At 34.8% G+C, this 16,941-nt stretch overlaps 2 protein-coding genes across 5 annotated transcripts; both read right to left on the reverse strand.

The window, feature by feature from the left end:
* Positions 1 to 819: 819 nt before the first annotated feature.
* LOC112026965 (protein LIKE COV 1) lies at positions 820 to 5,502 on the reverse strand. 3 transcript variants are annotated; one of them, XM_024059634.2, is made up of 7 exons: positions 5,069 to 5,502; positions 4,401 to 4,453; positions 2,807 to 2,916; positions 1,940 to 2,107; positions 1,640 to 1,864; positions 1,432 to 1,553; positions 820 to 1,347 (listed from the first exon to the last, which is right to left on the reverse strand). In XM_024059634.2, exons 1-6 carry the CDS (start codon positions 5,246 to 5,248, stop codon positions 1,447 to 1,449), a joined length of 843 nt encoding a protein of 280 aa, XP_023915402.1. In that variant the 5' UTR covers positions 5,249 to 5,502; the 3' UTR covers positions 820 to 1,347; positions 1,432 to 1,446. The 3 variants fall into 3 exon arrangements, with proteins under 3 accessions (XP_023915402.1, XP_023915401.1, XP_023915400.1); XM_024059633.2 differs by having other exon boundaries at positions 820 to 1,354; XM_024059632.2 differs by having other exon boundaries at positions 820 to 1,316; positions 5,069 to 5,501.
* A 2,335-nt stretch (positions 5,503 to 7,837) lies between these two features.
* Positions 7,838 to 11,823, reverse strand: LOC112026971 (glucan endo-1,3-beta-D-glucosidase). 2 transcript variants are annotated; one of them, XR_002884409.2, is made up of 6 exons: positions 11,451 to 11,823; positions 10,212 to 10,876; positions 9,253 to 9,576; positions 9,000 to 9,143; positions 8,783 to 8,917; positions 7,838 to 8,304 (listed from the first exon to the last, which is right to left on the reverse strand). XR_002884409.2 is itself a non-coding variant. In XM_024059642.2 (5 exons), the coding sequence occupies exons 1-5, from the start codon at positions 11,518 to 11,520 to the stop codon at positions 8,264 to 8,266; spliced, it is 1,461 nt and encodes a 486-aa protein (XP_023915410.2). In that variant the 5' UTR covers positions 11,521 to 11,822; the 3' UTR covers positions 7,838 to 8,263. The 2 variants fall into 2 exon arrangements, 1 of the variants encoding a protein (XP_023915410.2); XM_024059642.2 differs by having other exon boundaries at positions 8,783 to 9,143; positions 11,451 to 11,822.
* Between the last annotated feature and the right edge of the window lie 5,118 nt (positions 11,824 to 16,941).

Consider the following 16,941-nt stretch of genomic DNA (forward strand, 5'->3'; position numbering starts at 1 on the left):
TTTGGTTGCCAAGAAAGTGAGAGAAAATAGAAAAGAAAAGAAAAGAAAATATTTTTTTTATTTGGATTTTTAATATAATTGCTAATGTGGATGTGCTTATGTGGAATTTTTTTAATCCCAAAAATGAAGGCTAGAGAGAGTGAAAAAAAGAATCCAAGAAAGTGTTGGAGTTTTCGCTTTAATGGCATTTTGGTAATTTTGATAATTGGGTAATTGGGTCAGTTGAAATTTATCCATAATAATTGGGTTAAGTTGGATTTGGGTTAAAAACAATTAATTAAATGAGTTTTAATGGATAAATGAGTTTTATATACCAACCCATTTATGATCACTCCAAACCCATCCATTTGACACTCCTACAAATACCCAATGAACTAGCTCTAAGAGTTGTAATGGTCTTTTAAAAAAAAGAAACTTACAATTATGTGAAGAGAAAGGTACTTGAAGCCGATGTTCTTTTAAAGCTACAAGACTCTTCTCCCTCCAATAATTAGAGGGATTTTTATTGTCAGCATATTGTGCCACTTCAATTCATATAAGATGTCAAAGATAAGATTCTCAAAAAAAAAAAAATGTCAAAGATAAAACATGAAAGGCAATTCTCACCTAAAAGCGCATCATGTTTTTACGATTGTAGCTTTTGATGTATGCCTACTCACAAAAAAATGGTTCTGAAAGTAATGCATCATCAGTATTTGCTACAGATCTAAAAAGAGCTTCTTCTTCCTCCTCCTCCTCCTGCCTTTTTTTTTTTTTTTTAAAGAGGGGTCCAGAAGGAAGGAAAAACTAAACATATATTTTGACCATTCAGTCTCAATCTTCATAAGATACACCAGTTTTTTATTTGTATTTAACTTTCTCATGTTAGAGATATTAGTTGAAGACCTTGAGGTTCAATTTCTATACAACTTTTTACTGCAGGCCGAGATTTGGTCAAGTTTGATACTTTAACAATCTAATCTTGGCCAAATCAGTTCAATCTAAACACCCGAAAATTATATAATCTCTATTTCATAATTAAAAAAAAAAAAAAAAGCATAATCTCTATTTCATAAACAAGAATGGAGGCACTACTTAGAGAGAGCGAGAGAGAGAGAGAGAATCTACTATAAACAATTAATAAGAGCTGCCTTAATTGTGCCTGTATATTTTCTAGATGTTCTTCACTTCACTTTAGATTTCTCCACTATTCATCTGAATGCATGAAAGTGTCATCACTTTTTCTAATCCAGCCTCTAGTAACCTTCATGCTTCTACATGTTCTCAGAAAAACTTGTTTGACTAACACTGTTGTGTCATGAAAATTGGTTGAGTTGCTGTCAATTATCCAAGAACAAAAACACAATCCTGATCACTAAGAACAGAATAAAAATAAATAATTAAAAAAAAAAAAAAAAGAGGAAGAAGAAAGAAGACAGAATCTATTCCCACCATTCCTAGTCCGCTCTATACTTTCACTGCTGGAAAGTTGCCAATCCTTGTTGCTTGAATGGGCCGGGAATTCACTGTAGTCAATATTTGGGGTACTGACATTCCCCCAGAGATAACAATTTCTGCACCTCACATAACAACCAAAGCTGTTTTAGTTAAAAATTCATGTCTGGAAGAAACTGTCTTAGTTTTATGTTTAAAATCATACCAATTCCTTCTCTAACTGAGAGATTGGGTCGAATTATATCATCAGAATTGACGAGAAAAATATCTCCAAGATACAAGTGGTTGGTGGGCACATAAACACAGCTGAGTTCTTCATCACCCACACTTCTCTGAAGAACAACTGAAGATGTGATAAATCCAAATGCATATTCTCCAACGCGAGGGTGCCTTATGATAGCTACTTCCTTGAAGGCATTAGAGGTCTGATCTGTAAAGTAATACCACGTGAGCATATGTTCCAAAACTCAAAAGCCAAGAGTGCATAAGTTATTGATAAATTTACCGGGTGATATTGCGGCACTGATTTGCTTAGAGGCAGCATAGATGTAGCTTACAAGTGGCATTTTCTTGATGAACCATTCCCCAAGAGTAAGAACAGAAGCTCCCAACCACGATGACATGAAAACACCAACCAAGAATATGAAAGTGATGGAGGTAACAAATCCAAGACCTGCAATTTATCCAAATTAGGCACATATTGAAAAGTAAAATAATATTGCAGATGAGGAAAAATCTTGGCTATTTTGTTTGATGCCTGCAAACTCAAAATTTTCTTGGGAATTAGTAATTTGGAGTCATAAATCAGCTCACTGAGGAAGATTAAGATATGTTCATGTGTCAGAGCCAGATCAATTCCATTAATTTTCCTCCCAAAAGGCCTAGGCACAGATTTTGCTGAGTAACTTTTGAAGGACTGTTCAGCAACTTAATGTGCTGTGCAGATTCCATGTGAAGGGTTCTACCCCTGGGACTTTCTTATGAAGAAAACTAAGGTCCCATGCATACATAAAATAATGCAGATACTTCCAAAATAAATTAATACGAACTTTCCCTTGATTGATTTTAAGGCCACATGGCATGAAATTTTCAACTCAATTTACTTGGTCAAGGAAGCACTTGTCTTTAATATGTTGTTTTCCTGTCTGAAGCAAGTGGAACATAGAGTAGGACTATTTTTCAGTTCAACTGGATAAAGATTGAAGTACATTTTCCTTGCTCAGAAAAATTAACATCAACTTGAAAGTCCATATGCATTTCACATATATGAACTCAATCAAATGAGATAAAAACATGAACGGTAATAATGAAAAATTTCAAGTAGTTCAATCCTCAGAAAACTGCTAAACACAGAACAAGTAAATCCACTTACCAAAAATATTGATCCCCAGATGATTATAGATCGGGGAGAAGAAACCGTCCACAAAATGAATGAAACCCCAAGTGATGTAGAATGTAATGGCTATTGGAAGAAGAATGACGCTGCAAACAATATGAGCCTTTTCATGGAACATATTTAAAAGATTCTCAAATATCACATACTTTATTTTTTATAAATTTCAGTAGGATAAACTAGGATGAGTAGCTAGCAGATATGTTTGTAAAAAAAATATTAATAATAATAAAAAATAAAAATAAAGCAGATATAATAGCAAACGCCAAATAATTCCTTGGTCATCTCTGGAGAAACAAACATCCATTTTCAAATAAATTGTACAAAACTTGATACCCATTACCTACCAAAAAAAACTTGATACCCATTAAATAAAATACCTGAACGAACAGTTTTACTTTTGTCATGTTGATTTACTTTTCTGAGGGTTATGTATATAAGCTACAGGTTACTCATCTTAACATCTTAAGAAATTTCATGCAAGTTGCAGTGGCTTCCAACAAAATAGTCAGTGATAGAGCATTGCAGCACAACTGAGGGTAATTGCACTATAGAAATTCAGTTAGTCAATTCATCTCAGATATCACCACTTAAGTTGTTGGTACTTTTTTGCCATTATATGTGGTTTTAACATGTAAATGTGTTTCTGCTACCTCAAAACCAATGAACAGGATTATCTCTTCAGTCCCTACTCCCGGAAAGTTCCTTTTTTTCTCATCTTGCAGGGTTCATTAAAATCCAGATAGACTACTGCTCCATGTTTAAGCTCATTTCAAATAATATTCTAGCAATTAAACACTGACCTTCAAATTTAAGTATTAGGAAAGCAATGACTATTTTAAGAAAATTCAAATTCAAAATCAAAAGCTTTAACTTGCATGTCAAATCAATCACTCATCTAACAAAGAACAAATGACAAGGAAGTGAAGAACCCAATGGAATTTCCCTTTACATGTGAAATATGAAACATTTATAGACTTCCGACACAAATTTTTGATTGAAGAAGCTCTTCAAAATATTAAAATAATACACTTTTCAGGTATTACATAACCATTATGTTAAAACTTAGAACAGGTCTACAATTTGCCGAAGAACAGCAAACATGGGGTTCTCATACTAGTGGATTTCTTCAAAGGAATGTTCAGATCTAACAGCTTATTGAGGAAGTGTGTGTTGGTAACTGTTCACTGTAAAAAAAAAAAAAAAAAAGCCACTTTATTGGCTTAGAAGTTTGACGAGTCATACAACCTTTTTATATTGTATATGCAACTCTAATAGTATCATGAAAACTGGTAGACCATATCTAATAGATAATTCCAAAAAGTTCTTCCAAAATACCAAATGCCCAAAAGGCTAAATGCCAAAACTAAAGCAGAAATCACCCAAAACAAAGTGCAAAAGTTAAAAAACAAGAAGATGAAAGAAAGAGGGGTAGTCTTAGTAGGAGTACTAAAAATTACATACAGAAAAGGGGGCGACATGTTCTGAATAATCAGCCTCAAACAACAAGCACAGTTTAAATGTTATAAGGCACCAAAATAAGATTAATTTTATGTAACCCTAAAGAGCTTACCATCCACTCATGAACTTTTTTGAAGCCCAGCTGCGGATGACTTTAGAAAATGCCTACACAAGCAACCAAACAATGACTTTAGAGCATTCCCAATGGCTTATGCATAAACCTTAAAAATGCATAATAGTTCATCCAAATGCACAAAAAATCCCTTGCATCGGCTTATTCACTTTGCATCTAAAATTTATAACTTGCTACAGCATTTCAATGGCTTATGCAGCAAAATGCCTTTTCTTTTTTTTTGGTGCATAAACCGATAGGAGTGTTCTTATAATCCCATCATTTAAAAATTCCACTGTTTGGCTCTAATCTTTATTTGTTCTTAAAATTTGGCTTTTGAAAGTTTCACCACTGACCCATTACAATATAACCTCAAGAAAACACAGTGCCTACACAAACCAATATAGAAACAATAAGGAAAAAAAAAAATCCACAAACAACCCAGAAAACAAACTCTCAAATGAAACATATCTACATAGATTAAACACACAAAAACCACCAAATCATGATCATCTATCTGCAACAGAGTAATACAGGAAATGATGTTCCTTAATCAAAAGGCTTCCTGCAATAACTATTCATCAAATTTCCTGCATACCCATAAGAATCAAACTACCATATTGATCCTAAACCATGATTGAAAAAAAGATAGAGAAAAAGAAACTCACCTCTCTGCCGGAGTGATGATGTGAAGAGGAGATAACGGCAGCAGGAGAAGACGAAGTGGATGAAGATTTGGAGTTGGAGGCTCCATTATCGGCGATGATTCCTCCACCTCCTCCTCCTCCTCCGGCAACCGGGATCAGCAGCTCTAGATCTCTTTCCCTTTCTCTCGTAGCCCCAGCCATTTTCTTCTTCCCTCCTCCTCTTGTTCTTCTCAGATTCGTTTTTTTAGGCTAATTTCTCTCTCTCTCTCTCTCAATTGCGCTGTGGAATATTGCACCATCTATGACGAACGAACAAAAGTGATTAAGTTGGTTAAGGAACAATAGAGATGCTTGGAAGCTCTTTTACGGAATTTTCAATTTAACCAATCACACGCAGCCCGGGGTTCACTCGCCCTGTTCTTTCCATGCCAACTGACATTTGGAATTTGCACGAAAAAAAACATATCACTGACAAGTTAATGGAGGTACTAAAGGATTTTTTATTTTTTATTTTTTATTTATTTATTTAAGAAGAGTCCAGATATTAAGTTATGAATTATTTTTATGAATATTTTATGAAAAAATAATAATTAATTAATTTTTTAATGACTTTTTATATATTTTTTCTATAAATATTTTATAAAAAATAAAAAATAATTAATTTTCTTAACTGCTTTTTATATTTCATAAATATTTTATGAAAAAATATTAAAATATTTTTTTATAAATATTTTATAAAAAAATAATAAATAAATAATTTTTTTTAACTGCTCTTTATATTTCTTCCAATAGAATAGGTGTAAATTTTTTTAAAAAAACTTTATAAAAATGGTTTATTAATAAGTCATGTTAATAATTATATTAAGAAAATTTTGATAAAATATTTTTGGAAAATGTAAAAAGCTTGTAAAAAAATTAATTGCTTTATTATTTTCACATAAAATATTTTTAAAAATAGTCCATAAATCAATATTATTAGGACATTTATTAACATTTCTTTATTAACGGTTGTTTTAAGGCACTTGTTAACATGACTTACTAATAAATAACCTAATAAATACTTGTAAAAATTATCATTAAATGACTTGATAGCAGTATTAATACAGAACAAAATTGGGAGTCCAAATTTTTTGTCCCACTTTTCCTGCTCCAGTCTATACTCCACCAATAAATATTTGCCACATATTCATCTAATTAATTAAATACTATCATTATTGACTTATTATATTAGGTAAACACTTGGCAAATATTTATTGGTGGAGTATAGAGTATAGTAGAAAAAGTGAAACAGAAAATTTGGACTCCAAAATTGATAATGTGACATCTAAAAAAGGAAAAACAACCAAATTATTCCCAAAAGCAGTTCTACGGCCACAAGGCCCACAACTAAGTATTGCAATATTTTCACTACATTTGATTTTTTTTTTTTTTTTTTTTTATATATGAAACTACATTTGAATTGTTAAGAGCAATGCATAAATATGCAAAATGGAAAAACTAACTACTTTTACACAATTTGAGCAAAAAATCACCCACATAAGTGGATGTAAACTTGTGTATAAATACACAATTGCTACATTAGTTTGTGCATATATGCACGGTTACTGTAGCACGTGTATCTATTATTTTATTAACTTCATGTTCGCACCTTTTTTTTTTCTCTCTCTTCTCCATGTACAACGAACTCAGTGACTTCTCCTCTCTTCATCTTCTTTTTCTTCAAATGCACACAAATACACCCACGCACAAACACATCCACATAAACAAATCAACACAAAGATACCCAAACACACTTACACACAAACAAACCCACACGGACAAACTAACAGAGGGACAGATCGGTGCTTGTGGAATAATCGATGCTTGATTGGAACAATCGGTGCTTATGGATCTTGCTTGATCGGTGCTTGTGGGTCTTTGTTTGATCAATGATTGTGGGTCTTGCTTGATCAGAGCTCGTGGGTCTTGCCTGAACGGAGTTCATGGGTCTTGCTTGATTGGTGCTTGACCAAGTTTGTTCGGAGCTCGTGGGTCTTGCCTGATCGGAGCTCATGAGATATGACCGAGAGGGTGTGGATTAGACCGAGAGGGAGAGTTGAACAATCTATGCTTGTGGAACAATTGGTGCTTGATTGGAACGATCGGTGCTTGTGGGTCCTTGTTTAATCGATGATTGTGGGTCTTGCTTGATCGGAGCTCGTGGGTCTTGCTTGAACGGAGTTCGTGGGCTTTGCTTGATTGGTGCTTAACCGAGTTTGATCGTAGCTCGTGGGTCTTGCTTGAACGGAGCTCATGGGTCTTGCCTGATCGGAGTTAGGGAGATATGATCGAGAAGGTGTGGATTAGACCAAGAGGAAGAGTTGATCACATTCAGAAAGAGGTATAGAGATAGGGTATAGAGAGAGAGCAACAAATCAAAAAAAAAAAAATGGAGAGAGAGAGAGAGCGTATGTAAAGGATAGTTGAGAGAAATAATAAAAAAATTGAGAAGAATGAATATTTTATTGAAATATCTTGTAAAATAAATAAGTTAATGAGAATATTTTGTAAAAGTGATAGTGTAAAATAGACAGAATCTTATGCATAAACTGATATAATTGCTTTAGCCTATTAAAAATTAAAACTTTTCCATCAACTTTTGCAAATTCAATTAATGATTGAAAAATATTTTTTAAATTTATTTTTTCAAAAACCTTTAACAAAAGTTGACGAAAGTACCTTAATTGAATAAATCTAAAACTTAGAGGATTGCAATGAATGAAAGCAAATTTAGAAGACTGAAACGAAATCTGAAAAAACTTAGACATTGGTTTTGCATTTTAGCCAATAAAAATTTATTATGTTTGTGCCCACCACAACTGAAAACAATGGCGTTGTGAGAAATTGAGAATGTTGTGACACTTTGTCGTGTCCATGAACTTTCTCATTCCAAACAACCATTGAGACATCTAGTTGAAGTTACAAGACATTTTACTACATCCTCAAAGCACCTTGAGATTGAAGTAACAATTCCGAGCATGAATCAAGCTAGAACTGAAAATACATTACTCCTCTGCATCTATCTTATAACACTAGTAAACATTTACACACATGTAGTTCAAGACAAATATATAAACATTTCTACACAAGCAATACACTGCCTACTTATGTATATAACATGAGTCAGAATATAGAGAGTCCTCCGCCGTATAGTTGGCCTCATCCGTTCTCCCATTCTCAGGTACTCCCCCCAGCAGGGTAAACGCAGTTGTTATAGCCTGCGAATCAAATAGGAATAAGGCATGTTAGTTGTTACCAATGATTGTCCTCCTCTAGCTCTAGGCAGGAGATGAGAGACATTTATTAGAGAAAATGAAATTTTGCTCCTAACAATGACATTTCTTTTAAAGCAACAGCTGACAGCCTGACATAATGAAAAAAACACAAAATTTGAACATCAATGATGATGACTACATTGGAAGTACCAAAAATTATTCTGTTCTAAAATCTAGAATGACAGGATTCAAACCTATTCTAAATTTTCTAATACTATGGTAAATTACCACTTGTCCCAAAAGGTTGAACTAAATATTTAACAATTACGCTAACAAAACTAACCTAATAACAAACCTAAAATGACTTGATTTGTGCTAGAACTTTGTGTTGTCATATTAATTGACTTATAGGAGAACTAAACCAGCTCCTAATATCAGATGGCAGATGGGTATGAAAGAAGATTTGTGCCAGAGAACTTACTAGGGTTGTTGGATGAGAGTGTGGCTGTTTGTGAGAAATCACAGTTCCATGGATTCCGGCCTGCTGTTTGGTAGAGGAGATTCATTGCATAAGCAGCATGGGATGCCACAGTATTAGGATCAAAACAAGCGCCGCCTGGTTGGATTGGACTACAATCAATCCCGTGTCCACAAGCATAATCCAAATTTGTCTGTAATTGGGCAGCTGATAGGCCTACCTTTGGCACACACCATGATGCTTTATTCGGTTTTGGTGATGGAGAAACTGGTTTTGGTGATGGAGAAACTGGTGTTGGTGTTGGAGATGCTGGAGAAACTGGAGTTGGTGCTGGAGTTGCTGGAGTTTTTGGCATAGACGGAGCCTTCAAAAGCAAAAGAAATCATTACTAAATTAAGAATTCTTTCAAAAAAAAAAACTAACTTAAGAATTGTAACATTATATTCATCTGCTTGATGATGCAACATGCTCACCTGGCTACTCTTGGAGAGGCCAATATCATAGGTCATGGTTAGATCAGGCTTGTAAATCCCGAAAGATCGCTCAGAACCAGCTCCAGGTTTCAAGTCCTCGTCATATAGTGCAAAGAGATATGTATCCACTGATTTACCCGGCATCAATGGGGTTCCCACCATTGACCGAAGGTGAGCAATCAAATTACCGTTATAAGCCTTCGCATTCTCAATGCTTGGGCCAACCTCATTGCTGTCTCCTTTGTATGGCCAACCAGTCTCAGCAACCACAATCTCAACATCCTTGAAGCCCATGGCATTCAGAGCAGAACGAACAGCGTCCACCTGCATATACAATTGGGCCATTTGTTGGTACATATTCAACATATTACGGGGCATGGCAATTTGTGCAATTATTTGCTCTTGACCAATTACTACAACCAAGCTGTTGGTAACTCAGATTTCCAACTCAACTCCCTTCATTTTCACAAAACCAGCTTCATGATAATTTTGGGCACATATCATATCCAGTGCTTTTATATGGATGGCTTGGCATAATTGTCACAAAGAGATACTTTGTCATCCCTAAAGAACTACCATTAAGATAAAAACATATTCCTAACATGCAGTGGGATGGATGCGTTTTGTTCCTTTGCACAAAACCAGCTTCATGGTAATTTTGGACTCATATCCAATGCAGGTATAAATTGCTATTTTTGGCATCTTAAATAAAAATATTGTGCGTGTCAAATTGCTAAATATAAATTGACATGTCAAACTAAAACAAACATTTGGACAAAATATCTCTTTAAGGCACAAACATCAAGACACAAACATATTTCTAGTGTGTGTGTTTTTAATGTCCATATTTCTCTAGACATTACAGATAAATAGACATTTCAAACCAAAACAAAACAAACATCTGAACAAATAGCGAGTAAACTAGAACAACTAAAACCAAATTAAAAGATTGAACTGACCTGAGCATCGAACATATTGGTGTACTTGATATTAGTATTCGAGTCAACCCGCCCTGGATTTGGCTGAAAAAGACAATAGTTCAAGGTCTCGGGTCTCGGGTCGCTCCCGTACGCAAAGTACGGGTACGGGTTAATCTCAAAAGGGGAACCCGTCGCATTGTTGAAACTCAAAAGCCCTTTCAACATCTGAACCAAATTCGGGTGGAACATTCCGGCAGACGGTGGCTCCGATTGCCTAAGCACCGCCATGGAATGCACCGTCGAAACCTTAATCTTCCCTCCCAACGAAGCTTCATTGAGGGCATTTTGGACATTCTGCACCGCCGGCAATAGCTGGTTCATCAAGTTCTGGTCGTTGGAGGTCATGACCTCGTTGCCGACGTTGATTAGGATGATCTTGCTCGCAGGGTAGAAGGGGATCACGTTGGAGTTGATCCAGCTTTTGGCGAAGTTCGGGTCGGAGGCTAGCGCCGGAATGTCGCCGTCGGCGGCGCCTATCATGATTCCGATCCCGGTGTTCGCTAGGGCTTTGATCATGGCCGGGTCGGCTCCGTAAAGTCGGACCTTTTCGATACTTGTTGCTTGGAGAAGCTTCGCGGTTTCTGACGGTGGAGGAAGGTTGTCGGCGACTTGGCCATAGTTGATGCCGATGAACGATTGGCACTCTGCACAAAATTAAAATCACACCGTTATGTAATTCAGAGCCTAAATTCTTCTACTTCTTTTTGTTTTTTTAGTTCAGACTCCTCAGAATTCAGAGGAAATTCGTTTTTTTTTTCCCCCTCTAAAAATCGACTTTTCTTCTTCTTTATTGTGATTTCTTAGCTTCCAAACAGAACCTTTATTATTATTATTTTTTTGGCTCAGAGTTCGACTTTTCTTTTTTCTTTCCAGTGATTTCTTAGCTTCCAAACAGAGCTTTAATTCTTCTACTTCTTTTTTCCTCTGAGTTCAGAGGGAGCCGTTACGTTTAAAAAACTTATATTTACTATCTTTTATGGTACAAGAAAAAACAAGAATTTAGATATAATTACTAGGAACAGATTGTAACAGCTGAGTAAATGCTCAAAAGACAAACCCCAAATCAAAAAAGAAATTTCCAAAGAAGATACTAATTCTTGTGAAATAAAGAAAGACATGTACCAACCAGAAGTACTTTACCAATAAAGTTTCAAAAATATTTGTCTTTTGTGTCTGTTTACCAAAGAAATTATGAAAAGGAAAATGAATAAAACTTACTGGAAACTTTGATGGCACGTAAGAGAGAAAGAAGAAAAACGAAAGCTGTGGCGAAACGAAGCGTTGCCATGGGTGACTGAAGAGAGAGAGTTCTCTCTGTTTCGCTTTGTTTCAGAGGGGGACGAGAAAGAGGTGAGGGCAAAATCGTCAAATGATCTTTCGGTGGTGCAGAAGTACACACCTTAGCGCACCAGGATGAACTGAGTTTGCAGTGATTGGGATGAAGCGGAGCTGTGATACGTGGAAGAAGAGAGTGAGAGAGACGTTGATTTATATGAACTGAGTTTGCAGTGATTGGGATGAAGTGGAGTTGTGATACGTGGAAGAAGAGAGTGAGAGAGACGTTGATCTATATAGATGCAGCGGCAGCCGACAGTTGCTGAAACCTGAAACTCGGTTTTATTATTTTTTATTTTTACCAAACCGCTTGTGTAAAATGACGTGAATGCCCTTTTGTGGTGACCGTTAAAATGCCCGTTACGAATGGAATGTGGGCTTTTCTGCATGTGACTTGGATCTGATGTATACGGGTGGTTTTCATTCAATTCCTTATATACAAGATTTGAAAATTACATGATGGCATTATTCGGAAGAAAAATAATTTCCAGTCAAGAACAAAAAAATAAAAATGAAAAGACGAAATGAAAAGATAATGTGTTTCTTACTTGTTAAATGCCCAAGACCCAATTTATTTTTTTAATTAAAAAAATTAATACTAAGTAGTTAAAGCATACACTTAGAGTCCGTTTGAGAACAGCTTATTTAGAGTTTATTTGGATACTATTTATTTTGTTGAAAACTAAAAACTTAAGTTAAAAACACTGTAGCAAAATAATTTTTAAATGTGTGAATAGTGCCATAAGACCTAGAAATACATGGTTATGTGTGTTTTTGCGTTTTTTGGCTAGGTCCCACATTTAAAAATTATTTTGCTATAGTGTTTTTAATTGCATGCAAATGCACGCTTAGCTGGAATTGAAAACTTTTTACTGAAAGTATTATAGATAAAGTTAAGAGCACTTGCAGCAGTGGAGCTAAATAACTATATAGTTATTTTAGATGTGCCAAAACACAAAAAACTTTCATGCAGCAGTGAAGCTATAACTAAATTTTTTAGCTTAATTGCTACAGTGTACATCTATAGATAGATGTGCATGATAGCTTAGAGCTAAAAAAAAAAAAAGTTTTTTTTATTCCAGCTGGGTACAACTTGCTTTTTTTTTTTTTTTTTTCATTCTTTTATCACACCGGTCTCATTATTTTTTTTTTTTTTTTTTTCATTCTTTTATCACACCGGTCTCATTCACTCTAAAGCTCAAGTCTCTTAAGTCTTTTTTTTTTCATTCTTTTATCACACCGGTCTCATTCACTCTAAAGCTCAAGTCTCTTAAGTCTTTCAAGCTCACTCTCTCAACTTCGATCACTCTGTTACTGCCGCCGACCCGACCATTGTCAACATCGCCGCCACCAAAGCTCGACGTCTCAAGCCGCTGATCAACCTCAGACCCACGCTGCCATTCGCCTCATACTTGCTTCTCTTCCGCCAATCAGACCCACGTCAACACTATCCTCTCCAAGCCGCAAGCCACCGCTGCCACCCATCTCACTATTCTCTTTACTGTGATTGAGTTTTTATTTTATTTTATGTATTTTCATATGGGTTTGGTGGCTATGGTGGTGGTGGTTGATTTTGGCTATGGTAGTGGTGGTGGATGATTTTGGCTTTGGCAGTGGATTTTGTGTATTTTGGCTATGAGTTTTGTGGTTTATGGTTGTGGTTGTGGTTGTGGTTGTGGCAGTGGCAGTGGCAGTGGTATTGGCAGTGGGTTGTGGTTGTGGTTGTGGTTGTCATGGCTGGTGGTTTATGGTGATTGGTGGTGATGGGGTTATGATTGTGGTTGTAGTTTTGTTTTTTGTTTTTTGTTTTTTTTTTTTCTATGTTGTGTTGTGGTTGCCAAAGTAGAGTGGTGGTTGTAGCTGTGGAGCTAAAAATGTAATAGGAATGCTCCACTGTTGTGGATGCTCTAAAATGTAGCTGAAATAGTAAAATGGAGCTGAAATAGTAAAATGGGACCCATGAATAGTATCAAAAAATGTAATGGAGTTCATGAATAGTAAAAAAAAAGCTGAATAGTAAAAAAAAAACTGGCTTTTTAAACTAATGGCAAACACAACCTTAAAATCATTTTGGTGCAAAAATTAGTGGTTAAAATATTATACATTTGCCAACACATTGGTTGGTTTAGTGGTAAGGAGTTTGTGGCCCTACTTGTTAGGCTTGGGTTCGAATCACCTCCATAATCGATTGTTAGTGGGCATTCACATCTATGCGCCCTGCGCTAAGGGCTTGCTTAGCCTAGCTACCCATTTTTTTTTATTTGCCAATATATATTATATATTTTATGAAATGAATTAATGAATAACTTTTGTCATGCCTTCGCAATTGACAAAACATCAACTAATATTACTTTGATATAATTATAGATAATATGGAGTTGAGAGTTTTGTAGTTCAACTAGTACCTCTTAGTGTTTTCATTTGGGACACTTAGGGTTTAAATTCTCTCTTTTTGTTATAGTTATCGAATTTATCTAGCAAAAAAATTGTTTGATTTCATGTTGGAGAAATAAAAAAGTGTTGATAGAGTTAAAAAATAACTATTTTTATTTTTTTTGGGTACATGTTTGGGGAGGGGAGGGGATGCATGGTTCAAAAACCTAAATTTATGTATAGATAACATTTTCTTCTAAAAGTTTGATTTCAATTGGTGCTCATAAGATGAATAAAAATATACTCTTTCAAATGGCACACGTGATGCTTTTATGCCGGTAGCATATGAAATAATGCTTTAATATTAATTTCAAAATTGATTCTAGAAAAATATATTAATAAAAAAAAATCAGTCACTATATATGTAAGGATCAAAAAATCTAGCGGCTCAAGCCCACTTAGAATAGTGAGTTGTACAGTTTAACCTTGGCCCAAATAAATAAAATTTGTAAGAGAGGAGAACGAACAACAAGAGAGGGCTTTGCCTGAGGATGAAAATAAAGAAGAAAATGCTAATATTATTGAATAGATGAGCATATGTCCCTCCACAAGCTTGCCCAAGAAGGCTAAGATTATATAAAAAGTTGCACTGTTCACTCTCTTCTCTCAATGCTCTTCTTGTTTCTTTTTGACATTTCTCTCGATCCCTTTTTTCTGTAAACCCCTCATTTCTTATATACTTCTCATTTCTTTTCATCTCAACCATCTATCCCTACCTAACTAGCTGTCTCTCCTAACACTTGAAGAAGGTGGTGGAAGGAGTTTGCTTAGCTGTGACTTACATTGTTCATGTCACTTCCTCATCAATGCAGTTGATAAAACTGTTCCCCACCATTTAATGCGGAGGCGACAGGCTACTCCAAACTAGAAATTTTCCCTATGACTACTAACTCTCTCTCTCTCTTCAGGTTCTCACTCTCACTTGGAATGCCTTAGAGTACCTTGGCTCGTCTCTTCCTTTCCTTGGGCGGCTTTCCTCCTCGGGCCTGTGGACAATGACATCCCCACAATTATGCTGCAACTCTTCAAATTCATCCTCTGTTCTCAGTCACTCACAATATATAATATAGTAATTTTTTTTAAAGGAAATTAATGTTGAAAAACAAAAAGCATAACTTTGAAGTTTGGATAAAATAGAATGAAGAAAAAAAAAATGCAATTGATTTGGCTAGTCAGTCAGTTTGTCGTTTGTATGTATTTTATTTAATTATTTAATTATTTATTTTTTAGGAAAATTAATTTTTATAAAAAAAAAAACACAAAAAAAAGAAAATGAAATTTTTACGCAAATACACACTACAAATTCTACTAAAAAAAATCGTGGTAGTAACTTTTTAAGGTAAGGTTTGTTGTTGTTTTTATTGTAATGTTGGAAAATGAGTCTAGGATTAATGATTAAGGTATTCTTTGAAATATTTTTGGATAATAATATACGGTTGGTTTTTTTTTTTGATAAGTATACTATTGGCCTTGATTCCGAGAGGAATGGAAAAGCACTTAAATGTCCTACTTGCTAGCTGCTTCTTGGTATAATCTTACATCTAAAGCCTCTATAACTCTGTCAACGCGTCGGCAATGGCACTGTATTCACCGAAAAGGATAAAAGGGAAAAAACTATATATGGTTTTTGCTTATGAGCTAAGAAATAGCAGTACTTAGTTCAAAAAAACAAAAACAAAAAAGAAAGAAATAGCAGTACTTCCCATTCTAGAACGTGACAACATTTCCAACATACAAAAGAGTTTCAAGCAGTGTGAAAAGTAATCCATTTTCAAAAGGCACGGTAAAAAAGAGCTTACCATATAAATGTAGAATATACTTTACTTTCAAGAACAAACGCACAAAGGTGGGCTGACTTTAACAAGGTTGGTATAATGACTACACAAGTAATCTTTTAAATAATAACGAAAAGCAAGCTTTCATTCAGCTAAAAAAAAATATTTTTAAAAAATTTTAAAACCCAAAAAAAGCTTTCAAAACATTCAAATTTAAGCTTTTCACTTGCCAGTTCATTCCACTGGACTACCAGTCCAAGTACATTTTAATGTAATGTTACGAGTACTACAAATTTTATTATATACTTATGTGTCAATTTCTAAATATGTCTAAGAAAAAAATTTCTTAAACGTAAAACACAAAAGTAATTAAGAAATTTAATTATTATGTTGTTAATGTAGCACTAATCACACCACCCCGAATAAAATAAAAGAAAAAACGATGGAAGAAATGATGATAAGCTTGTGGAATGAGAACAACCAGCACCCTTTTAAAATCTTGCCATATTTTGATAAAACAAAACTACTCATGCTAAAATCGATTTACAAAATGGGACAATGCCAAAGAAATACTATAGCTAATACCTATGCCAAAACCAACGTATCAAAAGAATTGTTAACTTGTAATTTGGATAGAGGAAAATATAATTATAATTGAATAGACTGAAACTCAAGACGCATTGAATTTGGCTTCTTCTTCGCAATAAATTTGCTATATTTTCCATAAAACAAAAAGAAAATACAGAACAACGTTTCATGATTGCAGTTCTCTACAAGTTTTTTTGGTGTTGTTTTGAATAGGACATTTCTATTATTTAATTTAAGTTAACGAAGTTTACACAACGAAGCAAAGACTTTGGACTACCTTTGCTCTTTAGGGTGCATTAAAAGCACCACCAAAGGAAAAAAGAACCTATAAATTAAAAGGGCATAGGGATATTCTCGAACGTGTTGCAGGTTGGTGCCAGTGTTACTCCAATTGTATGGCCCAATTGAATTGCTAACTTGCCTTAATAAACACGAAAGCATCCAGCTTCCAACTAAATACAACAGAAAAATCAAGGCAACAAGATTCTGTAATTGACGTGGGTTGTCAAATAAAAACCCTAAATTTACTTCAACAGCATGTTCAGATTGAACTAGATAAGATGCTCTTGAAAAAGTTC

This window comes from Quercus suber, unplaced genomic scaffold (genome assembly GCF_002906115.3).
Source record: "Quercus suber isolate HL8 unplaced genomic scaffold, Cork oak 2.0 scaffold_312, whole genome shotgun sequence".
Lineage (NCBI taxonomy): Eukaryota > Viridiplantae > Streptophyta > Magnoliopsida > Fagales > Fagaceae > Quercus > Quercus suber.